General features: G+C 39.5%; 1 protein-coding gene across 1 annotated transcript; it reads right to left on the reverse strand.

Moving 5' to 3' along the window:
* Nucleotides 1–8,317: 8,317 nt before the first annotated feature.
* On the reverse strand, nt 8,318–9,374 carry LOC104728152 (uncharacterized). The gene is made up of 4 exons (XM_010447181.2): nt 9,221–9,374; nt 8,989–9,112; nt 8,665–8,877; nt 8,318–8,584 (listed from the first exon to the last, which is right to left on the reverse strand). The coding sequence occupies exons 2-4, from the start codon at nt 9,106–9,108 to the stop codon at nt 8,318–8,320; spliced, it is 600 nt and encodes a 199-aa protein (XP_010445483.2). The 5' UTR covers nt 9,109–9,112; nt 9,221–9,374.
* Between the last annotated feature and the right edge of the window lie 2,708 nt (nt 9,375–12,082).

Genomic DNA, 12,082 nt, shown 5'->3' on the forward strand with positions numbered 1-12,082 from the left:
AGATTGGTCCACCTTTCCACCAAGATGGCAAAAATTATATTAGGGGAGGGGGGTATTGGTTTAATATTTAAAAAGAATTTTAATGACTTTAAATAAAATTATAGAAAGTATAAAATGAAGGATTCTAATAGATTGTTAGAAACCTTATTAAAATTTTGCTGATTTGTTTTTCGTAATCTTGTAAAATATTGCATAATATTCTTTTGTTTATTCAATGCTTTTGTCAAAAAAAACAAATTTCTCTTGCTTGTCTCATCTTGCCAAAGTCATCAAGCGTTGGTTTTGGCTTTCCGTGTAGACAAAGGCTTCTGCTCCTAATGCTACAGTCACCATCTCCATCACCGCTTTGGTTGTACGTTTTGTTGTGCAGCAATCGTCATCTTGTTATTGAGCCTCTTCTGTCACCACCGAAGTGTTCACCGATGGTTCAGAGTATCCCCATACACCAGTTTCGTCACCAGTCACCACCGTCCGCCATCATAGCTTACGAATCTCGAGTAGAAGCTTCTTCAGCTCTTAACGTTGTCGTTTCCACCGTCACGGCTTGCTGTGTGTTGATGTCTTATGTGGTTCCATCGTCGGTTGGAAGCTCTTCACCATCTCACACCACATCTAATCAAATTGTGTCTTTATGAAATTATAATGTTGGCATTCGCATGGATACATTATGTCATTTTCTACAAAATAACAACAAAAAATCATGACTCAATCATTCACAATCTTTTTATTTGATGAGAATGTTTTCATGACTTTTTTAATGAAGAAAATGATATAAAATCTTAAACCAATAACATAATAATTGAATTCATTAACAATCCAAGATTCTTGTGTTTTACCTGAATAACATAAAACTTTTAGTGACTTTATAAAACTTTTAATTTAATAACAATAGATTTATGAAGATTTTAGATAACTTTTTACAAATCCACAACTAATAACACCAAATTTTTAGAGAGTTTTAAAAAATCTTGATTGAATAACAACATATTTTACATAACTTTTAAAGTCATTAAAATTTCTTATATTTTCTCTATAGTTTCTGCTCATTGCGTCATTCCCTTTGAGCAATTTCTTGATAAGCTCAGGAGATTCTTTTAGAAAGGGTAATTCACACTTCCTTCACTACAACATATTGTAAACATTGGGTCTTTCTGGTTCTTACTTTTGTTTATACGCTCATCATAACACATGAAGGCATCACAATACATACACTTGTATGTAGCATCACCGTGGTCAAGATTGAAACAACCCGACCCATTTTTTTTATTTTTTATAATAATAATATATAACTAAGCATCCCATACTACTTAATTAAACCAACCAAAACACAATACCTCATTAAACCAGCAAATACCATAAAGCACAGCGGAAACATACCAATAATACAAAAACGAATACATCATCAACACAATAACCTCCCTAACCATTCTATCCATCAACCTAGCATATCTCTACACAAGGTTCCAATAACATAACCAACATCACACAAACGAGACTCTAGATCATCCTCCTCCTCATTGCCATGATTCCACGTCACATACCTGCACACCACAAACAACAATTGAGATGCGTAAGTATTATCACAAATACTTAGTGAGGCAATCCTCCCATCTACTGGGTTATACACACAAGCAACTGAGATCCAATGTTTAACATACAACAAATAAACACAACCAACCAGGAAACCACATGCAACACACAAGTTGGTGTCGACCGACACCAGAGAGGTGTCAATCGACACTGGCCCAAACATGGTGTCGAACGACACCACCCTGGTGTCGATCGACACCGACTCCGCAAACGCGTTCTGCTCGAAGCCGATCGTCGAATCCAGTTTCCAATCATCTCCAATCCGTCCCAAACTCACCCAAAAGCTTTAGGAAACTATAATAACCAGAACACAACCACCACAAGCAGAACAACACCACAAAACATAACAAATCAAGCAAACAAAGGACTCTCAGACTTAGATAAGCCATGGTCATGCACTCACCTCTTTTGCAGGAAGATTGGGTTGAGAAACAGTGGAAACAACTCCTTAGGAAGATTCTCCTTCGTTCCCAGCAGCACACTCCTTCTCACAGTAACAGATCACACCCAAAACCACCAAGAACAAGCCAAAATCTCTCAAGAACACAAACTCTCACTTTTCTCTCTTTTCTTTTGCAAACGGTGACAAAACATCCAAAATCCAAACCAATTAACCCAGACAACCCAAAACCGCGAATTAAAAAAATCTGGTCGAACCAGAAAAGCTGGTGTCGGTCGACACCCATCCCCAAATTCCACTTTTTGGTTTGCGGATGTTACAATTCTCCCCCACCAAAAAGGATTCGTCCTCGAATCCCGTAGCACCGTCCATCCGCTAAGGACTCCCGTGCCACCGTCAACACGGCCCGCACGTCCTCCAATCGGACTGAACACCGTCAGCCAAGGTTTCCTGTGCAACTATCGCAACAGCCCGCACACCTCCGACTGAACCCTGAGGTCTCCCTCTAGTCAATATACTCACATCCAAGACGTTATTTGCTAACAACTCAGTGCTCCCCCCGTCCGTGGTCGAACAAACGAATCATGCCGGCTCGCTATCAGGTTAACCACCTTAAGCGACAGCATCCAGGAAGTCACTCACACACACTCCCCCCGCTCTCAGGTCGAAACCCTCGAGACATACCGGCTCACTGTCGAGCCACGACTCACCGCTACGGTATTCAGGGAGTCTCAAAATCCCGCTCTTGGGTCGTCATCCTAAAGCGCACTCTCGGATTGTCATCCAAAGCAAACATACCACTCCCACTCTCTGGCCACAAAGTCCATCGAGCTATCGGTATCACATGAGTTGGGCCCACACGGCCTTGAGCAAACAAGTCTGATCCCATCGAGTATCTCCCGACAAGATCTACCTCAACACTTCCGCAAGAACATCGCAATGTCCTACGGCCAACACTCGCCACAAAGGCTACCGAGACGTCACAAAGACCCTAAACACGTCACAAAGACTCCTAACACGTCACAAAGGCCACACCAACGTCCCGCAGGACCGCCACTAGGTCACGAAAATGTCCAAAAGAACCGCCACAAAGGCAACAAACGTCACCGGGACCACCGACATTATATCCGGCATCACTAAAACCACCACTAAGGTACACAACCCGTAGGATCATCACAATTTCCACAAAAACCTTTCCATTTTTAAAAACTTTCTAATTATAGAAACCCGAGCTACCTCTCTTAGCACCGTGAACTCACCAATCAAAAATCCTAGAGAAATGATCATCTCATCAGTGACCACTCTTCTGGTCATTCCCTCAACATTCCCGCTACCTCGGCATTTCACATCCTCTTCCCAAAATAGACAAGTCCTAACTATTCTTAGAACTTTCTATTTATGGAAACTTTCCTTTTCTGGAACTTCCTATTTAACGAAACTTTCCATTTCCAGAATTCCCAAGCTATTTCCTTTCCACACGACACAAGAGTCAAAAATCCAAACAAACTCCATTTGCAAAACATCCACTCCCACAAATCACCGCCAACAGTATTTCCCGATACCGGCGTGATCCACCACTTTCCAACAGCTTTTCAATAGCGAACTGCACTTCCCGCACAAAAGCTAAAAACACTACACATCTAACAACATACAAAACAACTTACCGTGGAATCTCATTGAAGGCTCGAAGAGGATGATACTTGGACTCCATACCACAAACAAATTGACTAACTACTCATAATCAATTTTCATCACACAAAATCATGCATCAACCAACATATAGATCAATTCAACCAATTAAATCCCTAAACCGCTCTAAACCATCCTAGAACCGTAAGGGCTCTGATACCAAAATGAAACAACCCGACCCGTTTTTTTTATATATAATAATAATATATAACTAAGCATCTCATACTATTTATTAAACGAACCAAAACACAATACCTCATTAAACCAGCAAATACCATAAAACACAGCGGAAACATACCAATAATACAAAAACCAATACATCATCAACACAATAACCCCCCTAACCATTCTATCCATCACCCTAGCATATCTCTACACAAGGTTCCAATAACATAACCAACATCACACAAACGAGACTCTAGATCATCCTCCTCCTCATTGCCATGATTCCACGTCACATACCTGCACACCACAAACAACAATTGAGATGCGTAAGTATTATCACAAATACTTAGTGAGGCAATCCTCCCATCTATTGGGTTATACACACAAGCAACTGAGATCCAATGTTTAACATACAACAAATAAACACAACCAACCAGGAAACCACATGCAACACACAAGTTGGTGTCGACCGACACCAGAGAGGTGTCAATCGACACTGGCCCAAACATGGTGTCGAACGACACCACCCTGGTGTCGATCGACACCGACTTTGCAAACGCGTTCTGCTCGAAGCCGATCGTCGAATCCAGTTTCCAATCATCTCCAATCCGTCCCAAACTCACCCAAAAGCTTTAGGAACCTATAATAACCAGAACACAACCACCACAAGCAGAACAACACCACAATACATAACAAATCAAGCAAACAAAGGATTCTCAGACTTAGATAAGCCATGGTCATGCACTCACCTCTTTTGCAGGAAGATTGGGTTGAGAAACAGTGGAAACAACTCCTTATGAAGCTTCTCCTTCGTTCCCAGCAGCACACTCCTTCGCATAGTAACAGATCTCACCCAAAACCACCAAGAACAAGCCAAAATCTCTCAAGAACACAAACTCTCACTTTTCTCTCTTTTCTTTTGCAAACGGCGACAAAACATCCAAAACCCTCGACCTGGGTCGCCTCTCCCCTTATATACTCGGTTTAGACAAACCAATTAACCCAAACAAACCCAAAACCGCTAATTAAAACAATCTGGTCGAACCAGAAAAGCTGGTGTCGATCGACACCCATCCCCAAATTCCACTTTTTGGTTCGCGAATGTTACAAAGATAATCTGGGGTTTAAAAACAAATCCTAAGTTGTTAATTTAACAATCAGAATAACATGCTTATTTGTTGGCTTAAAAAATAATTGATACCTGATTTCTTTGGTTTTGGTGTTGAACAATTTATATTTTTTTGCAAACGTGGCCAACCTCTTTTCTTTGGTTGAGGGATATTCTGATTTTCTGCTGCCTTTTCAATTGTTTTCTGCAACATTTGATCCACTTTAGCCATGAATTTTATATGTTCTTCACTTCTGGCCCTCTGATGTGATATATCTATGAGTTGTACTATAGCTCTCTGGATTTCTATATTAACTAGGCTTGGTATTTCAGTATCTTCATCAGTGTATTGATTAGTTTCATCGTCAGTAGTACTGATATAATAGGTCCGTTCCACTTCAGTTTCACTATCACTACAACTCTCATCATTTACAAGGTCCATGCTTTCATCATCAGTACTATATCTTGTAATGGTTCTTTCATAGAAGCAGAAGTTTGACCTATTTGACACCTTTAATAATTATCATGGTGTCGCATCATGGCTTATATAAAACATCATATAGTTTTAATAGCTATAAGAAAAAGTTATGTATATATAGATTACCTTCCATAAAAGTAGTGACAGATGCATTTTTAAATTCTTCCTGCAAATTTCTGATTGGAAACATATCCGCTTGGATGCCATGCTTAGATTGTTTCTGGCTGCTTATGCATGAAGTAGAAACAGCACAGTGGTTCACTTTATAACAAAGATCAATTGAGTTAATATATATGTATGAGTATGTACTGTAGTTAAGATTTGAGATATACATTAACCTTTTCGTTTATTGTCGGTATTAGCATAAGGAAGTGTCTTTGTGGGAGGAACCCCGCCACGTAGATTGGTGATGTTCGTGAGTATATCTATTGAAGATTTCTGAGTCAATCCGGAGCTGGTATTTCCAATTGAAAGCATGCCCGAGAAAGCACTTGAACCTGGTAATGACATTAGTTTACAGCTTTTAGTATATGGTTGTTGCAATGAAAAAAAATGCTAGTTTATTTTAAAAATAATACAAAAGTATGTGAGTTGTAATTCACCTAGAGCGTGTGGTGTTTGCTTTGCAAGAATGGATTGTTGAAGAGAATTTGGTGTCCTAAAATTACCAGTAGAGGAATTACCAAGGTTGGTAATATCATTTAAAACCCTACTAAAAAGTTGTACTTAGAAGAACATAACCATTAATATTAGATGCATTTGCTTGAGTAATCTGACTATGAGGAGTAGAACTTTGAATCAAACGAGTTTTTTTGGATGGGTTAGAATTAGAATCAAATTCCGACAGAGAAGGGTCCTGTTTCTTTTTCATGGTTGGCTTATATTTTTCTCGAAACAGGTTTTAGATGATCAGCTGTCGATGATAAGAGGATGTTTATTTCTGTAACATCTCGAACCCAATTTTGGGTGGGTGTCGATCGACATCAAGGAGAGTGTCGGTCGACACCACTAAATTGATGGTTATTCGACACCACTAAGTCTCGTTTTAAAGGGGCACGAGCAGCCTCTCTTGGGAAAAGGGGGGGTGGTCTTTGGTCGCTTCTAGGAGAGAAGGAGAAAGAGAGAGATAGAGAGAGATTGTGAGTTTGATCCTAAGAGCAAAGGGAGCCTTGAGGAGGGTCAAGAGGAGCAGAGGGATCTGATTTGGTGGTTCTAGAGGAGAGAAGGGGAGAGAGTTGTGGTGCTCTCACTTGGAAGGAGGAGAAAGGAGATCAAGAGGCTCTTGATGTGTAATGAGAAGGATTTGAGCTTGGTGGTGGATTAGGAGAGACAATCAGGCTTTCTCATGGCTGTTATCCAGGTAAGTCGTGTTGTTTTAGTGTTAGATTGAGTAGAGAATCAATGATTGTAGCGGATTAGAGATTTGTGGCGAGAAGGAGCTTGAAGGAAGGCTTCAATCGTGATTTCTAGGCTGGTGTCTTTTGACGGTATGTGGTAAGCTTGGGGTGTCGGGCGACACCAGCATGTTGTTGTATGTTTGGTTCCTAGGAGGAAAGCTGGAGTTAGGTTTGGATGAGGAGAGATCGATGGAAGTGATGTCGTGGTTGTTGGTGTCAACCGACACTATGAGAGTGTCGACGACACAATGAGTGTTGGTTCGCAAGTGGTGCGATGGGTGACATTCGACACTAGGTGGAAGTGTTGTTCGACACTAAAGGAGTGTTGGATAGTGAAATGAAGTGTTTGTGGGGAAGTGTTGTCCATAGCTGGACGAAATCAAATATTCTAGCCCACTTCTCTTGTTACTCGGTCGCTAGGGATGATTGGTTGTGCGACTCAGTAACTAGATGAGGTGGGGTTTGGTGTATTTGTGGGTGTTTTTGTAAGGAAAAATTTCTACGCCGGTTGTCTCGTCGGAATTATGAGGTTGCGATGAGATTGTTTCTCGGGGATCCTATGTGAGAATTGAGAATCCGGGTGCAGTTGTTTCAATTTCAGTTTTAAACAGGTTGGTTCTATTTATCAATATTTGTCTACTAAAGAGAGTTACGATTGCGTAGTTATAACAAAATATTTGATTGCTTAGTAAATATAGATAGGTTGTTTCAATGACAAGTAAAATGGAGCCAGTTATGAGATACAAATATTTTTTGAATTTGAGTTGAGGTCAAATTAGTTATTTGGTCAAATTTGATAATTTTATTTTACAGATTTCATGTTTTTCACGATTTATTCTGCTGATTGAGTATTAGCAAAATTAAATAATTAACCATCCTTTCCATATACTAACTGGTTAATCCGTTTTGCAAAAAGTAGATTTGGACATGTCAATTACTAATGTTTTAAATGGAATGGAGTACGATAGTGTTTTTTCTCTGAAAACATGTAAAGCTTCTATTTTACTATATATATATGGTTTATTATTTTACATAAATCGAAATTTAAGTGAGGGATGTTTTTAATTTTGTCTTATACGGAAACTTTTGTGTTTATGTCAGGAGGATTTCCCACATGGTGAGATCATGATTTCTTCGAAACATGCAGTAAGCAATAAATAAACAGAGGTCAGTTCTCTATGTATTTTTAGCATATTATATAGGTAGGATGTAAAGTTTCTATGATAGATAGAAATGGTTCATTATGTAGTTAGAATGCAATCGAAAAAGTTATTATGAATCAGAAATAGAAATTTTTTATTGAAGCAACTGAATAATTATAAAAAAGATCTAGAAAACAACACTTATTTGCGGCCAACCATGTGGCTAAGCTAAGAAATAACAAACTTCGAAAGTTTTAACATGAGAATGGAATAAAAGTAAAAAGCAAAGGCACAAATCATTCCTTCTTTTCAACCTTGCTCTTAACTCCGACCATTTTCTCTTTTCCCTCAAATGACTGAGTTGTCCACAACATTTCCATTATAGACACCCTTCTGTTTTCCAACCCAATCTTTGTCGTTTGATCCTTCAGCTTTTTCATGAAGTCCTACAACTCCAAATTCTGGATTAGACTTTTCTACGTCTATTGGTTCAATACAAAACTTTTTGGAAGTTGAGTTTTGATCAGAAATCCCTCCATTAGCAGGATAAACACGCTTGGAAGATGGAGTAATAGAGTCGGTAGTATCCGGACTGTTTTCTAACATGAAAGGTCCCTAAAAACAGCAAGTACATAGTTTTGAAAATTAAATATAAGCAATAATATTACTACCAGATTAAGGTGTCGATCAATTACCTGGTCACCAGATAAAATAGACGCTGCATTGACGTTCTCAAATGAATTCTCCAACAGTTGTTCTTCGATTAGGCCATCTTTCAAGAGGACTTTCGAGACCTTATAGGTGTCTTTACCATCCCATATGTTTGCTTTCTCAACATTCACCAGAAAGAGATAAGCCTTTCCAAGAAGATTTATCACAGGATAAGGCAAATTTTCTGGGTCTATGATCTACACAACAATTAAAATCAAATGATATTAGTGGATTGGGTTATCAAAACTAACAAAAATATTATCTTATGATACAAAATTAACGACAATATTATCTTTTGATTAGCATACCTCATCAATTGAGCCACCAAGAACTGATGGGGCAGACTCCTCAATAATCTCAGAGCAAATTGAATCAAACAACAGTAATTTTGCCTCACCAGTATTGTCCATGACATTAGCATAAAACATAAACCTTAATAATGATTAAATACAGTAATCAATAACAATAGTATTTTTTTTAACATCTATATACATGTTTAAAATAGATTTGGTCATAAATTGAGTGTAAACATTTCATTACCTTGCAATCACATTAGTGACAACAGTACTGCAAGTCTCACACCAAAACCTTGTGTTTTTTTCCCTTTGTTATTCACCCCATCGTGGATATAGGTAACTTTCTTATTGCAAGAACGACAACTAATTTAGTACCAAGTCCAGTCGGTGTCAATGGCGTAGACCATGCAATGAATCCTTGCCTTTCCAATCTATAGATACATGGTTTTTATAGATGAGTACCATAACTGTCAGAAAGTAAACCAAGCTTTACATACCTCAACATAATTCTTCAACTCTTTAACTCTTCAATTGTTTTCCTAGGAAAATCTTGGTAATTTTCATTTTGAGCAGCAACCATCTCCCATCTTGATTGTCTCTCAAAGGAAAGTTTCCTGAAGTGGAAGTTTGTATGTGGAAAATTTCTAGAAATGGAAAGTGCTAAAAATAGAAATTTTTATGAGAATTAGATTTTGTCTATTCTTAGTGGTTGCAAGCCCTGTCAGGACTGGTGGGGCCTTTCTTGCGGACTTTTGAGTCATTGCGTACCCCATGTGTTGCAGTCTTGCGAGACGTGTATGGCCTTTGTGGCAGGCTGTTTAGCCAATTGAGTGGTCTTTGTTGCGGGCAGTTTATCCAATTGTGTGGCATTTGTGACGGGCTGTTTTGCTAAGTGTGTGTCAGACTGTTTAGCCAATGTTGCCTGTTTAGGCGGCCTTCGAGATGTATGGTCTTCGTGACAGTCCTTCGGGACGTGTAGCCTGTTTAGGCGATCCTTCGGGATTTGTGGACTTCGTGATGGTCCTTCGGGATGATTGGACTTTGTGACGGTCCTTCGGGACAAGTGGTCTTTGTGATGATCCTTCGGGATGTGTGGCCTTGGTGGCGGTCCTTGTTTAGGACATTTGTTGGCCTTTGTTATGGTCCTGTTTAGGATATTTGCTTGGCCTTGGTGGCGGTTTGTTTAGACATTTCGGCCTTTGTGGTGGTTCTATTTAGGACAATTGTTAGCCTTAGTGGCGGCCCTTTTGGCATGTTGATGATCCTTGTGTGGTCATGAGGTATTCCAGTCAGGGAATATGTGTTTAGTATGACATTTTGATGATTTACGCAAACCACGGGAGGGAGACCTGGTTAGGAGATAGGACTCAGACGTCTTCAAAAATGTTTGCTCTAAGGACGGTTTGTCCTGAACGACTCTTGGAGGATTTTGGTTCTCCTAGTATCGTCATACTAAGAGACTTTGTGGCTTGAGAGTATGGCTGGTATATCGACTTCGGATGACGATCCGAGGCACGCTGTAGGGTAGCAACGCGAGAGACGAATATTAGACTTCCTTTTTATATCATGGCACATGATACTAGGATTTTTGTATGTCCTAGCAGGTTCAGTTAACCTTATGCAGTTGTAATACTTAAGGTGTCAATCCAGTTGGGAAACTTTACTAACAATTAAGATGCAATCAAGAAATTACAAGTTAAGCCAATTCAATAAGAGTGTTTTTATCTAACAGTCCTAGAATGATCAGAATGCAAAACAGAAATGTGTTCTAGAACTAGAAACGAGAATGTATGACGAGAAGCGAAAATGAATGAAAACAAAAACGAGTCTAAGCATGAACTGAACAACAAGAATCAAAACAGTCTCAGGAATGCAATACAAATCAGAAAGAAATAAGTCCTAAGGATGGGGGTAATTGATGTCGGTGGAGTATCCTAGTCTATAGAGTGTTTAACATGCCACAAGCAAACTATCCCTAAACAATGAACATCACGACTTAGCTAATTCAATCTCTTGACAGAAGCTACTCAGACTCAACCACTTCCAAACCTAGCTCTCGCTAGAGAAACATGATCAAGTGTGGCATGACAAACAAGTTCATTCACGTTAACAAACATCCTAGACAACTAATCTCTTAGGCTAGGAACGTGAGTCTCTGGCACTAATTGGTCAGACATTTCATCGAACACCTTTTGGGTGCGGAAATGTCTAAGACCTAGTTCCAATTGATCAAAGAAAAACTAGTATTTCTAACTCTAGTCCAGAAGGGATCATACAAATCAAAGCTTAAACACTCTACATCCTAAGATCCTCCACCTAATCTATCCCATCCTCAAGAACTACCACACTACTCAGATCCAAAAATCATCATCAAGGATGCAAACCCAAAAAACATTGAAACAAGCATTCTTAGATAGATAAAAATGAGATGAACAAGTTTGTAGAAGAAATCAAATGCAAAAACTCAATGAATTAAAAGATATCTGGATATAAAATCTCAGAACGATTTTGGAGGCTAGGTAAAACCTTAAAAACAAAATGAGATAAAAGATAAGATGTCCCCCGGGACAAAGACTTAACAAAATGTATTTATAGTAAAAAGAACATGTAAATCCCTAAAACTTAAAACGACAAGATAGAACGTCGGTTCGAGAATATCCTGAAGCGTGTAAGATGGAGCACCTTCCTGACATGCGCGATTTGGTCGGTGAGCAACCAGTGGCTCGATTGGCGATTCGAGAATGGCTCGAGTGATGTGTTCCCGACTAGTGACCTGAGAATGGCTCGGGTGATACGTTCCCGACTGGTGACCTGAGAATGGCTCGGGTTATGTGTTCCCGACTGGTGACCTGAGAATGGCTCGGGTGATGCATTCCCGACTGGTGACCTGAGAATGGCTCGGATGATGCGTTTCCGACTGGTGACTTGAGAATAGCTCGATTGAGTGTTCCCGACTGGGTACTTAAGAGTGGCTTGATTGAGTTTTCCCGACTGGTGACTTCAGAGTGGCTCGATTGAGTGGCTCGATTGCGTGGCTCGATTGCGTGTTTGAGAGTCTACGTTTCCGACGTCTCCTAGAAACCTGAAATACTCCGAGATGCACAAT

The sequence above is a fragment of the Camelina sativa genome, chromosome 11, assembly GCF_030686135.1.
Source record: "Camelina sativa cultivar CO46 ecotype springtype chromosome 11, ASM3068613v1".
Lineage (NCBI taxonomy): Eukaryota > Viridiplantae > Streptophyta > Magnoliopsida > Brassicales > Brassicaceae > Camelina > Camelina sativa.